Source organism: Camelus dromedarius, chromosome 21 (genome assembly GCF_036321535.1).
Source record: "Camelus dromedarius isolate mCamDro1 chromosome 21, mCamDro1.pat, whole genome shotgun sequence".
Classification (NCBI taxonomy): Eukaryota; Metazoa; Chordata; class Mammalia; order Artiodactyla; family Camelidae; genus Camelus; species Camelus dromedarius.
In genome coordinates this window covers 4679253-4695685 of record NC_087456.1, presented here as the reverse complement: position 1 = coordinate 4695685, position 16433 = coordinate 4679253, and the positions used below count along the sequence as shown (strand labels likewise).

General features: G+C 50.2%; 2 protein-coding genes across 7 annotated transcripts in view; both read left to right on the top strand.

Annotated features, from left to right (window-relative positions):
• LOC105104496 (plasma membrane calcium-transporting ATPase 4) overlaps nt 1–16433 on the top strand; it is a 94466-nt gene that overhangs the window by 38860 nt on the left and 39173 nt on the right. For all 6 annotated transcript variants that reach the window (XM_064477043.1, XM_064477039.1, XM_064477042.1 and 3 more), the window contains exon 2: nt 5484–6151. In XM_064477043.1, coding sequence (XP_064333113.1) covers nt 5959–6151 — 193 coding nt within the window. In that variant the 5' untranslated portion in view covers nt 5484–5958. The remainder of the gene's footprint in view (nt 1–5483; nt 6152–16433) is intronic.
• On the top strand, nt 12340–13310 carry LOC135318745 (large ribosomal subunit protein eL34-like). Its single transcript, XM_064477001.1, has one exon. The coding sequence runs from the start codon at nt 12359–12361 to the stop codon at nt 12833–12835; it is 477 nt and encodes a 158-aa protein (XP_064333071.1). The 5' UTR covers nt 12340–12358; the 3' UTR covers nt 12836–13310.

Here is a 16433-nt window from a genome sequence, read left to right as displayed (position 1 = left end):
GCCTCCCAAGGGCCTGAGTAGATTGGAGGAGAGAGGATATGCTCAGGTCTGCTCTGCGAGCCAGCAGGCATCAGAGGAGCAATTAGGGCAGGGCAGGCATGGGAAGGGAAAGAAGCTGGTTCCACGAGGATGGCTGCTAGACCTGAGTGGGAGGGACTGGCGCGGGATTGGGGGCGGGGGGCTAGAATCTGGGTCGTGGAAATAAGGGGCTTGTAGTGAGGAGGGAGCGGAGCAGCCTCTGTGCGGAGTTTAGGCCTTCAGGGAGAAGGGCCAGCCAGGGATGCGTCATGCTAGGCAGCCGGCCGTGTTTGATGCTTGCCGGCTTTCTTGAAAGGCCCTCTCAGAGGCATGGGAGTGCCCGCGAGAAGGAGTGAAGCTTAGGACACTGTAAGTAATGGTGCAGGAACTGCCCATGCTGGAGAAAGGAGACAGAGTAATCCAGGGCAGGATCTCTGTGCCTCTCCCAAGTCACTGCGGGTTCCACGGCCAGGGGTGTGAGATAGCAGAGTGGAGGCAGCCCTCATCCCCGCTCCTGGGATCTCCAGGTGGAAATTGGGTATGTTTGGAATCACACCCGTCCAGAGCCAAGGGCATTCTGGCTGGGGGGGATGCGCACGTGGGGGCGGGGATGGGATGGAGCCGGAGTGTCAGCTGATAAGCTGTGGACCTACCCCTACACCTGCCGGGGAAGTTCAAAGAGGTAAGGAGGTCCTCTTTTAGAGCTTTTAGGGATCATGGGCCAGGAACAGATAGATAGGTACACGTGGGCTTTCTCGTCAATCCATAGCTTTGTTTCTCATAAGATTGTCCCTGTACTCGAGGCATGGTGGCTTTGGATTCAGACTAGGGCATAGACCCCGGCTCTCCGAATCTGTATTTCCCTACTGTAAAGCAGGGCGCCCTCCTTTACAGGGCTGTCAGTGAAGATTCAGTGAAACAGTATATGTAATAGTGACAGTAGCTTCTATGTAGGGACCCACCACTGCACATCCCCCGCCAGACGAGGCTGCTGCCTGGATAATGCGCACGTGTGTGTGTGCGTGTATACATATATGATCTCTCTCTGCATTTTCACCAAAAGTGCCTGCTGTGGTGCTCCACAGATATTATTTCCCTCCCTCCTCACCCCCACTCCACTCCCACCCCGACTCCTTCAAATAGGGAGCCACGGAGCCTTATTTGGGATGTGGAAGCCTCCGGATCAGAGAAAAGGGAACAGGTTTTGTGCAGGGAGGCGTAAGGATGGGGAAGGGTGAGCTTGAAGCAGGTTTCATATTTCAGTTTAGTGTTTCCTAAGGCGGGGCCAGCCTGCTCCCATGTGCACACACCCCACCTCCCCACCTCCCGCCCCCACCAGCTTTGCCCTTCTTTGCTTTCACATCCTCAGTGGCACTGACACTCCAACCAGAGCATCAGCAAGTGCTCCCAATTCACTTCTGAGCAGAAGTCCCAGCCCAGGGGGGGAGGGCAGGCACAAGAGTCTGCTCCACTGAGCAGCTGTGTCCGCAGCTCGGAGGCCACGGTTTAGAGTGGTTGCTTATTATTCCAGGCAGGTCCGGCTGCACCAGCCCGAAGCCCTCGGCCCCTGCCCCCTCTTTCCTTTCTCCTGTTTCCTTTCATACTTTATTGCCCATGCAGCCGCCAGATTCAACACGAGAAGGCAGAGGAGATTCACGGGGTGGGTTCCTTTCAGATTCTCAAAATCCCCCCACTTTAGCCCCTGCGGAGGGAGCACCCCTTTTTCTCCATCGTCTAGGGGTGTATCTCGCCTTCAGCACCCAGGCAAGTTTCTAAGAGTAAAGGATTTTTTTTTTTTTTTTTTTTTTACAAAATCGGGGGAAACTGTCTGACTATCGTTTACGGTCTGGTGGCTTAAGGAATGAGGTCTCTGTTCCTGACAGCTCCCCACTTGGGAGCTTGCTAGCGGGACCAGCTGCAGGCCGAGGTGTCGGGAAGTGCAGGGCGGCCCGCTTCTCAGGGGTGTCTGGGGCTCCCCTTCACCCCCATCGTCCGGGGTGTGATGGGGTTGATTCTGAAAGAGAAGGAGCACGTGTGAGAGCCAGCATTTCCCCTAAGCGGAGATGCTTATTCTCTGCACCCCAGAGACACCTGCTGTTAAAAGGCTTAACTAGACATTTGTCAGAAAATGAAGAGGTGCAGACTGGGGGAAGGAGTGCAGTGTGACGAACAGGCCAGCAGGCAGTCAGGGCCGCTGACTTGCCAAAGACCAAATTACTTTAAAAAATTTTTTTTATTTACTTTTTTGGGGGGGGGTTATTATGTCTATTATATTTATTTTTAGAGGAGGTGCTGGGGATTGGGCCCAGGACCTCGTGCACGCTAAGCATGCGCTCTGCCACTTGAGCTCTACCCTCCCCCTCAAACCGCTTTTTGTCTCCTTGGCCCTCAGTGTTTTCATCTGCGAGGTGGGAATCACAGCCGTCCCGTGTGACAGTGCTTTCACACGTCAAGTTGTAGAACAGATGTTACAGGACTTTAGGAGGGAAAAAAATTAAAATGATTTAATGATCACGTGAAGTATTCTGATGTCTTGCCCCTGCAGGAAGGGATGAGAGTTTGAACTTCCATCCCGTGGTCACTAGGCTGGCAAGATGCTAGAAACGGGCAGTGAGAACATACCTTACCCAGAATGCCCTGAGCCGAGTGACTAACCCTGACCCGCCTAGAGGTGGGACCTCCCAGGCCGCTGAGCATCGCGGCTGAGGCTGAGGCCATGTGAGCACTTACAGATTCTCCTTTGCCAGTTGCCTAATAAGGTTAGGGGCTAGGCAAGCCTAGCAGTCACGGAGAGCTCTTATTCGAAGAGATCAGAGCTCAGAGAGAAGTACTGGCACCTGCTACGCCTTTGAACTCCGGAAGAATTTTCACGGAGAGCCCACCTTAAACTGGGGTTCCAACTGGGCTCCGCCCCTTTGACTCTGTGCCAGAAGCTTAGTGCCTGACCTATGTACATGTCTGTAGAGCAGCCTGAAGCAGACAAACTTCATTCTTTTCCACGTGTCCCATGGGTTCTAATCTTAAGTGACCTTTTCTGATTCCCTGTGTGAGTGGAAGAATCTTTCCTATTTGATATCTTGAGCAGGGGTTCGAAGTAAGGAATTCTGACTCAGACTGCCCCTACTGTCTAGAGATCCAAGGCCGTGTAGTCTAGTGGTTACTGCTAATGGTTATACCCTAGCTAATGGTTATTGCTAATGGAGCTGCCCTGGAATTTTCATTCCCTTCGGGGTGCTAGGAGCTCCCCCCCGGCAAGGAAAGCTGGAGGGGCGCATGGGGCTTCTTGGTCTTCTGCTTCAAGGGCTAGAAGTTCGTTAAGATCAAATCAGGCTGTTTCGCCCATCACTTGAGACACTGGTCATCTTTCATTTAAGATTTCCAAGCACTGTTTCTGCTTATAACCCAATTCCTTTATCGCTTTCTTAGGATGGTGTGAAAAGGCAGGGTAGATTCTTTCCCCAGGTACAGTGGGAGAATCTGAGTCCTAAGAAAACTGAGTACTAACAAAGCGAAGTGACTTGTTCATAGGGTGCCTGGAAAGATGGGAAATCTGGTTCTATATCTACTACTGTTTATTCAACCAAAAAAATTAGCTGATACACCGGTTCTCTTCAAGGCACAGGGCATAAAGCAGTGAACTAGACATGCAAAAAATCCCTGCCTTCATGGAACAAACATTGCAGTGGGGAGAGATTAAAAAAAAAAGTAAAGTCTGATTTCCACTTCAGCGCTCTGTCGGCACTGTTCTGAGCATCCTCTTCAAAGGTTAAGGAGTTCTACTTAAGAGTCAAATGGGCTTCTTGCTGCTCTAGTCCTTCCCACTGCTTCTATGCCTGAAGGTGCGGAATCAGAGAGGAGACTCTGTGGTGCTGCCTGCCCCTCTGGCAGGAGGATTGAAGGGAGTTTGACTCACTGCCTCAGGTTCTTTATTGACCTCTTTGTTCCTCAGGATTCTCTGATGACGTCTAAAAAGAAAGGGAATGTGATGTTTAAAACAAATTGCAACAACAACAAAACTAAGTCCTGCTTGCATAACCCTTTGCAAGTCCGAGTAGCTCCAAAAGTGCAAGGTGAGAAGGAGGCGGCAGAGGGCATCCTGGGAGAGGAGGAGGTGTAACTGCCTGCATCCCAGGGCAACCTGCCGCGAGCAGGATGGATGGGAATCAGCAGGCACTCAGGCCATGTGTGAGTTTTGGAAAAGTGATGGATGAGAGCGTCAAGCCCTCATCCGATGGTCCGTGTACTTCCGTGTTTACCCTTTAGAAGCAAGGATGTCATCTATTTATTGGAGAGGGGCTGCTGACCAGAGAGACTTGGCTCCCCCAGTAACTGAACTCAAGTTGGTGGGGACTGTTTCACCAGAGCTGGACCCGCCGTGTTCGGGTGCCTCTTCCCACTTAGGTGGCTGGTGTGGGGCAGTCGCCCGTGCATGACACACAGCAGCCCCTCTCTGAAGCGGAGAGCAGGGCTCAGGATCAGCTTTGCCACCTTCAGTCCTCCGTATTCTCACCTGCACAGACTCCGCCCTCTCCCCCTCATCCACCTGCCTTCCTGAGGGGAGAAATGCTGATGTGAGACCCTCTGGTGTCACTCACGCACAGGCTAACTTTGCCCCCTGGCGACCTTGTGGTGGCCCTAGGCTCTAATCTGAATGACAGCCGTCTTATTCTGGCCACCCCAGAGAGCCTTTAACACTCATAGGCTTCAAACTCACTATCCTTCTCAGAGATCCCTCTGTGTCCTTTATGTAATGAGGTTCCACCCTGTATTGCCAACCACCGGAGGCTTTTACTCACTCCTTCCCGCTGACAGCTTTTTGGAGGCGGGTGGGGCTTGGCTCCAGGATCCGAGCTGAGCACCTGACCTGTTGATAACCACAGCAGGCAGGCTGCAGACTTTCTGTACAGCATCAGGCCGAGTACTCAGAGGGGCCACAGGGGATTTGGGCATCTCCTATCAGGTTGGCCTTCTGGTCTGTAAGTGTGTGTTGGGGGTAGGGGAGGCTGATGGGGTGGGGGAAGGTGGCGGACCGCCCTGCAGCTCATTCTGGTCTGGGCTCCTTCTCCGCGCTCTCCTCACCTCTTAGAGGTGGGGTCAGACCAGAAGGCTCCGTCGCGGGCCCCTCAGACAGACAGGGAGAGTAGGAGAGCCCTTACTTCCAAGTTTCTGAAGCGGTGGGATTTGTGTTGCTAGGTTTGGAAGAGGTGAGCTATGAAGACTGCGGTGTATCTGAAGTTGTGTCTCTGCATTGGAGTCTACAGGCGGCTGGGGCCTCACAGGGAGAAAGGGGCCTCTCCTAGGTCAGTTCCCTCAGCTCGGGCCTCAGCTATCAGCTCGGCTCAGACATCAAATCAACTGTCACCTAAACCCTTATGCCAGAATGAGTACCTCTTGCCCGAGCAGATGCTGGCTCCCCATGCTGCTCTAATTGTTTCTTTTTGTCTGTCTTTGCCTCTTTATTGCAGAGATCCAGTTGTCTTCGGTATCCAAGGAGCCCTCCTCTTCCTCCTCCTTCTCCTGCCGCCTCTCTACCACGGCAGTTGCTGGTTGTTGCTTAGGTTGCCTCCATGGTAACGTGCACATCCTGTTTACCCCTCCATCTGGGCAAGTTGATCTCATAAGGAACCTACCTACCGTGGACAACCGCTGCCATCACCACCTGGGGACACCACTCATTGTGACACGTGGTCCGGCTTCCATTTAGTTCCCCCATCCTCTTCCTCCTCTCGCTGCCAAGCTTTTCACACACACCAAAAGGATCTGGGCTGGAGGCTGCTACTCTGAAGCTTATTGCACGAGATATAGTCGATCTATTTCCCAGCCGAGCTCCCAGAGAAGCAAGAAGTAGGAAGAAGTGAGGCGGAGAGTCAAGAGACCCCGACCAGTGGAAGGCAGACCTCACATTTTCTCTGGTCGAGGGGCTTGGTAACAGCAGGCAAAATGACGAACCCATCAGGACACGCCTTGCCAGCCAACTCGATAGCTGAGAGCCGTGACGGGGATTTTGGCTGCACAGTAATGGACCTGAGGAGGCTCATGGAGCTGCGGTCAACTGATGCAATAAACCACATCAGTGCCCACTACGGAGGTGTGATGGATCTCTGCGCCGAACTGAAAACCAACCCCGTGGAAGGTAAAGGCCATAGCAGGGGGTGGGGAATCGGAGGAAGATGGCTAGTGTTAAGGCAGACTGTTCTCCCAGCTTCTAGAAAAGGCGTATTTCCAGAAACCTGGCTGGTATGTCTGTGTCTGGTGGACAAAGTACGGATCTGAAGCACTGAAAGGGGGTGAGGCTCTGGAGGGAACTTCATTTCTTTCCCAGAGATGATGTTTAGGGACTGTGGGATTCTCTGAAGATCATTCTTTCCTCCTTTTTTCTATATCAAGGTACAGAAGAGAAATTATATATCTCTATTTTATAAATGTTTATGTTAGAGGTGCTTTTATCAGTAAATAATCATCAAGTCCTTTATTCTGTATCAGTCTTTGATTGCAAAGTGTTAAAGATAAAATTCCTCCCTGCACTGATCTTACAGTGTAAGAGGAGAGGATGGGCACAAAAAATGTGGATACGTCCATCCACCCAATGGAGCACTTCTCTACCAGACACAGAAATGGGATTGCAAATCAGTTGTACCCACCGTATCTTTGAGTTACCCACTCTGTTTTCTGTCAGGGAATTACTGATGACTTTTTCAGCTCTGTCTGATGTACTTTTAATACAGTTCTTCTTAATCTGTTCTTAATAGAGAATGAACAAATCCAGCTTCGTGCTGACCTGGCTCTGCCCAAGTGCCCAGTGAGCCGCATCACCATCAAAATGAAGAGCGAACAAAAGGACTCTTACTTTCTTACTTTTTGCCTGGTTCCAGCTTCTCTATTACAGGTCCTTGCTTGGTCCTGTGAGTCAGGCAGGCCATGGCTGAGTAGCTTGAGATTGAGCAAAGATCTTAGCCTTTTGAGGTAGACCATTTCTGACCGTTTCTTGGAGGCCACGTCACATTTCTTGCCAATTCTAGTAAGTTTTAGCCCCAAGCCAGTGCTTTAAGTTAGTGACTTGAAGTCCAGACTCTGGGATTAGAAAAAGGGAGAGAGAGATTCTTTTTTTTTTTTTTTTTTTTTTGGTGGGGGAGGGAGTCTATTTTTGGAAGGGGGGTAAATTAGGTTTTTTTTTTTTTAATGGAGGTACTGGGGATTGACCCCAGGACCTTGTGCATGCTAAGCATGTGCTCTGCCACTGAGCTACACCCTCCCCTTGAGAGATTCTTATCTAGATATCTGTACATTGCTCGTGTCTTCTTTTCTTTGCAGAGAGAGCTGCCCTACATGGTCTCTTTACTTCTAGAATTCAGTTGCTTACCTCATAGGCTTTGACTTCAAATACCAGCTCTGGCATTTACTAGCTGAAAAGCATTGAACAGTTTACTCAGTCTCTGAGTAAACATCAGTTTCTTTGAGAACAGTGTTAATGTTCTAGCCTGTAGAGTTATTGGGATTAAATAATATAATGTATGTATAATCTCACACTTATAATGGGTATTCAGTAAATGAGTTGCCTCACATTAAAATGAAATCCATGTGTCTGAAGATATTTGTCAGAATATGAGACCCTCTGGAGTGCGATGCATTATTACATCTGAAGAGGTGGCTGCACGTCTAACCACAACCACTGTCCGTTTTCTCCATTCACCTCTTTGTGTCTAAAAGAGACCTGGTTAAGATGGCGGTGCTCAGTGGCTTTCACATGGCTCACTCTTTGCCTTCTGTTTAGTACCTAATGACTGCCCTGCAGACAATGCCTACTTGCTGTCAGCGAGATTTCTGTATCCTGCCACCTTCACAGTAGTACTGACCTTAAAGAGAGGCTATTCCTGTTATGTTTTCACTGAGATCATGCAGTACTTGAGACACAACCATCAGAATTTAAGCATCTCTCTCCTTTTCCCTTCCTATACTGTTCTTTTTTTATTTAATTGAAGGACAGTCAGTTTACAATGTTGTGTCAATTTCTGGTGTACAGTGCAATGCTTCAGTCACACACGAGTATACATATATTCATTTTCATATTCCCTTTCACCGTAAGCTACTACAAGATATCGAATCTGGTTCCCTGTGCCGTACAGTAGAAACTTGTTAATCTATTTTTTATATGCCAGTCAGTATCTCAAACTCCCAATTTATCCCTTCCCACCCCCTTCACCCCGGTAACCATAAGTTTGTTTTCTATGTCTGTGAGTCTGTTTTTGTTTTGTAAATAAGTTTATTTGCCTTTTTTTTTTTCAGATTCCACATATAACTGATATTATATTTTTCTTTCTCTTTCTGGCTTACTTCACTTAGAATGACATTCTCCAGGGCCATCCATGTTGCTGCAAATGGCATTATTTTGTTATTTTTTATGGCTGAGTAGTGTTCCATTGTATAAATACACCACGGCTTCTTTATCCAGTCATCTGTCGATGGACATTTAGGTTGTTTCCATGTCTTGGCTGTTGTATATAGTGCTGCTATGAACATTGGGGTGCAGGCATCTTTTTGGATTAAGGTTCCCTCTGGATGTATGCCTGCTATACTGTTCTTGATCCCTTTGGTCAGTTGTTTCTCTCACAAAAGGGAACTGAGAAGCCCAAATAAGCTGGAATCTGGGAAACTCCTGATAGCAGGGTCCAGACTTTCCTCCCAATGTTCCACATCCTTTCTCACAGCTGCTGTTGTTTCCTTCCTGATTCCCAGAGAGCTTCCGTTCCCAAAGGCCAACATATACATCCTACTTTAATCTCAACATCAGCTATCAAATGTTACGTAGAGGCTGATTCTTGCCCAGTCCCGCTTTCAGACCTGTAGTTGAAAGCCGCCCCTGTCACGTCAGGTGCCTCTGTTGCTACAGACTCTGGCCACGCCCACACCCCAGGTCCCCTACCACTGGCACAGGTGTCCATTGCCATGCCCCTGCTTCCTGGGTCACAAATACGTATCCCGTTTGTGTCACTATTGCAGTTGCCTCGGGGCTGCTCCTGCAGCTGGGGAGACGAGGCAAAAAACAGCGTTTCCATGAGTAGTTTTTAGCCCCCAGTGCCAATGGGGGCCTCCTGGTGTGTGAGAAGAATAAAGGGATAGAAAAAGGAGACTCAGAAGAGTGTCTCCCCAGACAAGGGCAGTGCCGAGCTGTTTAGTTGGGCAGGCGGAGAAAAGAGCGTGGATATCCAGGTGCCCCAAGGAGCAGATGCTATAAAAAGCCAGCCTGTTCACAGAAGACCGCACTGAGGTGCCTGACAGCCTAGCATAGCTTTGTCACCTGTGGGAGGCCCCTGCAGACTCATAATTAAGAATAAAGACATTTACCTGGTCCTTGAATTCTGCTGGTTGGAAACCAAGGAGAAGAACGATTGGGGAACCTGGTTCCTAGGATACTTTCTGTTGGACCGGTAGCATCTTTAGTATAGGTTGGCAGATCGCTTTCAACCACAGCCGTAGCTACTAAGGGCCTTATGGAACTTGGAGTTTATGACATTTCTGACGCTAACATGGTCTTATTATTCCAGATTTATACAATTCTAAAGGCAGATGAGACTTAATTTTAATTCATTCTCCTTCTCTCTCTCTGTCTCTCAACAGGCTAAGAGGTTTAAACGACTTGCCTGAAGTCTTACCACAGGATAGGACTCAATGGAATAGTCCATATTTTCTGATTCATGGTCCATTAATGCTCTTCTGCCTCTTCTGTTAGAGCAGAAAAGAACCTCAGAAGCACGGATAATTTTTACATTTGTTTTCTATTCCGATGCCTGACAACCTGTCTAACTGTGACCCAACGCTACTGTTAATTTACTTTGGGCTTGCGTTCCTTGAGTAGGCGAGGCTAGTCAGAGTAAGAGTAGGCACTCTAGTGGCCAAGACTTGGTTAGACCTGAAGACCTGGAGATGCTCGGCCTCCAGCATCCAGCAAGGAGCCAAAATGGGAAGGAAAGTCAGGGAAACAAAGAAGGGTGAGGGAGATATGATAGAGATCTGCTTTCATCTAATGGACTAAAGGTTTCAGCCTTCATGGCCACGTTAAACAGAAGCAAAGAGGCAGGGGTGAGTTCCTGAAGGAGTGGGCCGTGTTGCGTAGGGTTTCTTGGTAGGGAAAAGCATTTTGCACCAATGGAATCTTTTGACTTTGCTTGCTTCTTTCCTCATTCCAATTTCTTCATCCCCCCTTCTTATTGTCTCTTCTTTCCCCGTTCCATCCCCACCCCAGCCAATCTCTCCAGTCCCCAAAGAGCAGAGCAGTTTGTATAATACCCACGAGAAGATAGTCTTTTATCTTCTTCTTCTTCTTCTTCTTCTTCTCCTTCTCCTTCTCCTTCTTCTCCTCTTTTTTTTTTTTGGAAGTACTGGGGATTGAACCTGGAACCTTGTGCATGCTAAGCGCACGCTCTACCACTGAGCTGTACCCCAGCCCCCAACCTTTTATCTTCTGATCAGTTTTCCATGCCATCTCCTTGCTTCGGTGAGCAAGAGAAATCCTTGTGAGTAAGAATTACCTGTGGCTTAAGGGTAAGAAAGCAGAGGTATTTCCCTTAGTCTCGGTTTCCCTCTGTGTGCAGGAAGAAGAAGGGTTCCTGGAGGAGAGATTCTTTGGTCTAAATAGAAGGTTGTATGAACTCTCCTTTCCCCAGAGAACTTGTCCCCCCTGCTCCTCAGCTGTGTAACCCTTCGTAGGAGGAAGAATGATGTTTTCTGAGGAGCTAGGCCAACAGTTAGGGGGAAGGTCTGGGCCCAGACCAGAAAGGGCAGGAGAACAGGAGCCTTGACCAAATAATAAGTCATTCCCCATGGACTTCTTTCAGAAAGCTGAAGGCTATTTATGTTGAATGTGGACCTAAAAATACGTTGGTGGGAATTTCTGTTTCATGTTCCCTCTGTTACTCTGCTAACTTCTTTTCTCTGCAGAGTTGAGGGTGTGACCGTGGGATACAGAGGGTTTCTAATTTCTTTTCAACCATTAAACAAATATTTAATGTCCAGCAGGTGCTGGGGACACAGTGGTGAACATGACAGGGACAGTTCTTTCCACAGAGCATATAAAAGGATACACGAAAATCAAGGCACTCTCAGAAATACTGGCACACTGCTATGGTGGGGGAAGGGGTGTTACGGGGGCACATAGCACGGGGACCTAAGCTGAAGGGATTGCCGGGGAGAAGGGGGGGGCTTAGGAGTTGGAGATGGGACTCCTCGGTCACGTGACTGCCTAGGGACGCTCTGGCCTGGCCATGCTCTGTGGTAACTGCTACCACTTACTGAATGTTCGTGGCACAAGACGGAAGCATCTTTGCCTTGCATAATTACTGCTCAGCTACTAGGTTTGGGGAGCTGAGATTCCTTGGGGAGTAAATGGCCAGAGGGGAAAGAGTCTGTTTTAAGACAGGCCAAATTTTCACTTTGGTTCCTTAACTGCAGGGTTTAGGTTAATTTCCCTTGCCACCTTAAGCTCTCAGGTCTCGCCGTGTTCCTGTTGCCACGCCTTGGAGGTTAGGTGGCAGGTCCTTTCTCCCTCCAGCTGGAGCATGCTGAGACTGGGCTTTTCTTCAGTGTGGCAGATAGAAATTTCTAGTAGCATTGTCAGTCTAGCAGAAAATTGCACACATAGCCCCAGCAAATGTTCACCTACAGCACTGCTGTATTACTATTAGTACTTCCAACGCGAATATTATTTACAGAGTAGGATCGATAGGAAACAGAAATGGATGAAGTAATATAAAAAGTTCCGGTACCTTTCCCGTGCTCCAACAGACGGATGCACGCCCCCTGTTTAGAGACCGCTGCTTTAGGGAGTGTTGTTGTTGGGAGTGGATGCCAAGCGAGTATGGGATGGAACAGGTGTACGAAGAAGAGGGGCACCTGGCTTCTGGGAGATTTTTCTCCCTAGCTTCAGGGCTTATAGAATGTCCGCTTTTAGGAGTCCATCAGTATCAGCCTAGAAGCATTGCCGAGCTGCTTCGTTCCCCCTGCCCTCTGCCCCAGAGCCATCACCTGGAACTCTGCTGAAGAGGCCAAATCAATCATCCTAAAAACAATTCATGGGGGCCCGACTGCAGAGATCAGCAGTCTGTGGTCCACTCTGCCCATCACACTTGGGCAGACGTATCGGCACTGGTTTAAGCTACGAGAGAGACTCATGCTAAAAGACTATCTTGGAGGTGGGGGAAGGGGCGGAGGTGGGCAGACCAGCTCAAACAGCCAGAGAGCAGCTGCACTGTGATGTGAGCAGCTGGGGCAAGTTCAGTAGCTTCTTAAAAGAGATACTTAATCTTTCTTTTTCTTCTTCTGGAGACGGTATCCAGAGGCATTCAGAATGGTCCAGTGTTTGACAAACCATCGTAGGCTGTCCTACAATGCAGCCTCTAACAAAACTAGGCTGTCCCGAACCCCTGGTAACAGAATTGTTTACCTTTATACCAAGAAAGTTGGGAAGGCATCAAAATCTGCATGTGGCGTGTGCCCAGGCCGACGTCGAGGAGCCCACATCGTGAGACCTAACGTTCTTACGCGACGGTCTAAAACAAGGAAGCACCTCAGCCGGGCTTGTGGTGGCTCCACGTGTGCTCCACGCGTCTGTGACAGGATCAAGGATGCTTTCCTTATTGACGAGCAGAAAGTCATTGTGAAAGTGTTGAAATCACGAGCACAGAGTCAGAAAGCTAAATTTAAAAATGAAGCTTTTTTGAGTAATAAAAAAGTGAAAAAGAGGGGGAAAAAAGAAACATTTAGTCCTTGGCAGAGGGGTGGGAAAGGTTTCCACAAAACCTGGGGGAAGCAGAATCAGCCGTGATGGAGGAAGGCAGGAGAGCTGAAAGCACCCTCCCTCAGCCCCTCCTCCCCCTGCAGGGGATTCCACGTTGCACCCTGGGAGTTCCCCGTCTGGTTCTGGGTTAAACACCTGGGGCTGAATTAGGCCAACAGTGCATGACAGATGTGAGCCTTCTCATCCGCGGGCCAGCCCCGGGCTCTGCGAACTCTTCTCTGCCCAGCTCCTCCTGGCCCAGAGCTGGAGGCTTAGCTGGCATAACGTTACCAAGCCGGGGGGGAGGGAAACCTGGAGGCTGGGAGAGTGATTATAGCTCCTGAACCTGAGAAGCCTCCCTGCTTTGTCCCCTTCCACCAGGCCTAGAACCTTCCGGGCTCATTCCCTTGACAGCTCAGCAGAAACTCTTGCGAGTTTCGTTTTGTTTTGAACCGTCTTGTTGTTGCCTTACGTTGACCCATCAGCTAAGAGGTGGGAAGAAGGACAGCGTTCCCTCCTTGTCTGCGGCAGCGTTGCGTCTCCCCTCGGAAGTGGGGTTTTCACTCCTTTTATTTAGCGCTGAGGTGTGAGCACTGGGGAGTGTGACACTGGAGGGCGGCGTGTGTGTGCGTGCAGCCTGGGAGAAGGCCCAGCGGAGGGCCGAGGAGGGCACTCTGGGCAGCGTTCTCTTCCCTGTGCCAGAGTGAGAGTGTTCAAAAAAGGCATAGACAGAGGGCCAGATAAAGAGCGACATCCCCTGAGGAGGCTGCCCGCCTCGGGCAGGGCTCTGGGACGGAGAAAGTGAAGGAAGGGGCATGCTTCTCTGAGTCCGTCATCCTCTTGCTGTGACCTTAAGGAGACTGCTTTCTCGGGGCTGGAAGTCCAGTAGGTAAAGAACACATGTCCAAGCTGCGGCTGTGTTAAGCTTGAGAAGCTGAAGTTGGGAAACTGCTCTGCGCCTTCGGAGCAGTGGCGCTGGGTGAGGAGCAGGAGGTGGCTACAGCCTGTCAGTCCCCGTGCTGATTTGAAGCCACTCTTTGCCAGCCCCCTACTCCAGGGTCTTTAAGGTAGGACTTGAAAGGCATTTGGATGTCTGTTCTTCTCATACGCCAAATGGGATCGCCTCCAAATCAACCCAGAGAAACCTCTCGCGCGTACTCTCTGTGTGGGAGAAGGTTCTGCTGTCTCTTTGGCAAGGTGTCAAAACCCAGACAGCTGGGAAGTCCCTCGTGATGTCTGACCTAGCCCCACCCTTTCTGGGCCTGAGCTGGCTCTGATAAGAGGTACCTCTTCGGGAAGCTGGCCCCAGCCCTTCCCTGCTGGAGCCAGGCCACTGAGGGCTGGGCTGCGGCTCTCCTCCCAAGCCCCGGGCCCCTGCACAGGCTCACAGCACATGCAGATTTTCCACAGCTGCTTATTCCGTGTCCCGCCAGCCGGGGCAGAGGCCGCACGACTCCCCAGCGTGGGGTGGGGGCGATGACCTCACAGCCTGACATTCTTGTCGCCTCTCCCAGCTCATGTGTTCAGTCTGGCTCTGGGGGCCAGAAGTACTCCCAACTTAGGTGGGGTGTCTCTCTTGTGTCCTTGGGGACAAGGTTTCCTCTCATTTTCTTGATGTATTTCTGGGGAAACCCTTTTCCCGTGTTTCCAGCATTCTCTCCCTGCCAAGTCATCCTTCCCTTCTTCAGGAAGCTGTGTATTTGAGAAGCCACTGCAGAGATGAGAGACTAAAACCCTCTCCTGGGCTGGACAAGTATTTATGTGAAATCACAGCCTCTGAGATCGGGGCCTGGGAGCATCTTGGGGACAGGAAGAATTGGATTGGAAAAGCCCCAGATAGGGGACTGGCCAAGCTCCCAGTCCCACATGGCTTTCCCGAGCCATGCCACATGTCAGAGAGGATTCCCAAGTTCCCAAGGCTACTGTGCTCACAGCCCCAAACTGCCCCTCCCTGCCCTCGGGCGTGCTGGGAGCTTGGTGCCGCCACTTTCCTCCTTCAGGGAGCTTATTGCAAGAGCTTAGGGTGACTTAAGGTGGAGCAGAGGAGAGAAAATGGCAAAAAGGAAGTAAAGGTATGACTTCTAAGGCATCTAGGCAAGAGCAGCGCATGACTTTTCTGTCTTCCATAATGTGTCTTATTTCATTTGCTTGGATCCAAAAAAAGGCTAATCATGGAACTTTAATCGAGTACAAAAATCATAGGTTGGACTCAGACATGGGGTCACCATCCCTGAGGACAGGAAAGAGACAGGACTCATTCACCTTAATGGTAAATAGAGAGTGTGGACAGGACGGACGGGCCTAGAGGTGCAGGGGAAGGCAGCACGTGAGCCTGCCCTGAGCTGAATAAAGGAGGGCGCCCGACCATCCCTGCTTGCCTGGGACTGAGGGCTGGTTGATTACAAGGAGCGTCAGTGCTGAGACCTGGAGGGTCCTAAGCAAACCAGGACAAGTTAGTGACAATAGAGAGAAGCCCGAGCTGCGTGCGGCTGCCTCCACACGGCTGCCCCCTCTGTGTGAAGGCTGGCATCCAGCTGCTTCTTGGGGAGCGGTAGAAACTCTGCCACATACTCGAGCAGTTACATAACCTCTCCTGGCCTTAGTTTGCTTGTATGTAAAATGGGTTAATAGCGGCCACCACATTGGGCTTTGCAGTGTTCAAGTGAGAAGACGCGAATGTGCCCGGGGAGGCATCTGGCCCAGAGTAATCACTTAAATGTGAACAGCCTTATTTATTACTCATTCATGCAGCTCATTCAACAAATTTGTGTGCGTACTATGTGTCAGGTGCTGCTCTAGACCTAAGGAACAAAGATAAACATCCTGCCCTTTCGGAGGGGGATGGACAAACGGAGGATAAATATATCACATAATCTACTGGGGAGAAGACCCGTAGAGGGAAACGATGGAGCAGAAGGGGGCGCGAAAGTACCGGGGCAGAGACGTCAGCATTCAGCACGATGGTCAGGGTCTTCACTGAGATGGTGGCATTGGTGCAAAGGCGTGAGGGAGGTGAGGGAATGAGCCCTACCTGGTGAAGAGGAACCCGAGAAAGGAAACAACTGGGCAGGGGTCAGGAAAGAGAAGTGTGTCTAATGCATTCGGAGGATGGCAGGAAGGCGAGCTTGGCGGGATCTCAGTGAACAAGGGAATGCAGCAGGAGGTAAGGGGTGGGGGCTGGAGACTTCAGGGCCATCATAAGGTCTTTAGTGCCCTGTTTCACTCCAAGTGGAAGCCACCAGAGACTCTAAGTGAATGAGTGTCATGAGTTGGGCTTGGAAGAGATCATTCTGGCTACTATGTTGAGAAGAGACTGAGGACAGGAAGGCAAGGGTGGAAGAAACTCACCCGTCAGACAGTGGCAGTAACCGGGAGAGAGATGACCTGGCTTGGACCAGGATGGGAGCCGTGGGAAAGGGGAAGTGAGTGGACTTTGGGTATGTTTTGCAGGTAAAGCTGATCTGACTAAATGTATCCAGTAAGTGGATGAGAGAGAGAGGAGTCCAGGCTGATTACAGGGTACTAATACGAGAGCAGAGGGGCAGGGCTACCCCAGCTTCTAGCTTTGGCCTTCGTTAGGCTGTTGGGATGTCCTTACAACGATCTCTAATATCTGATGTCTTGGTTTGCCCTTACAGTCAGCCAT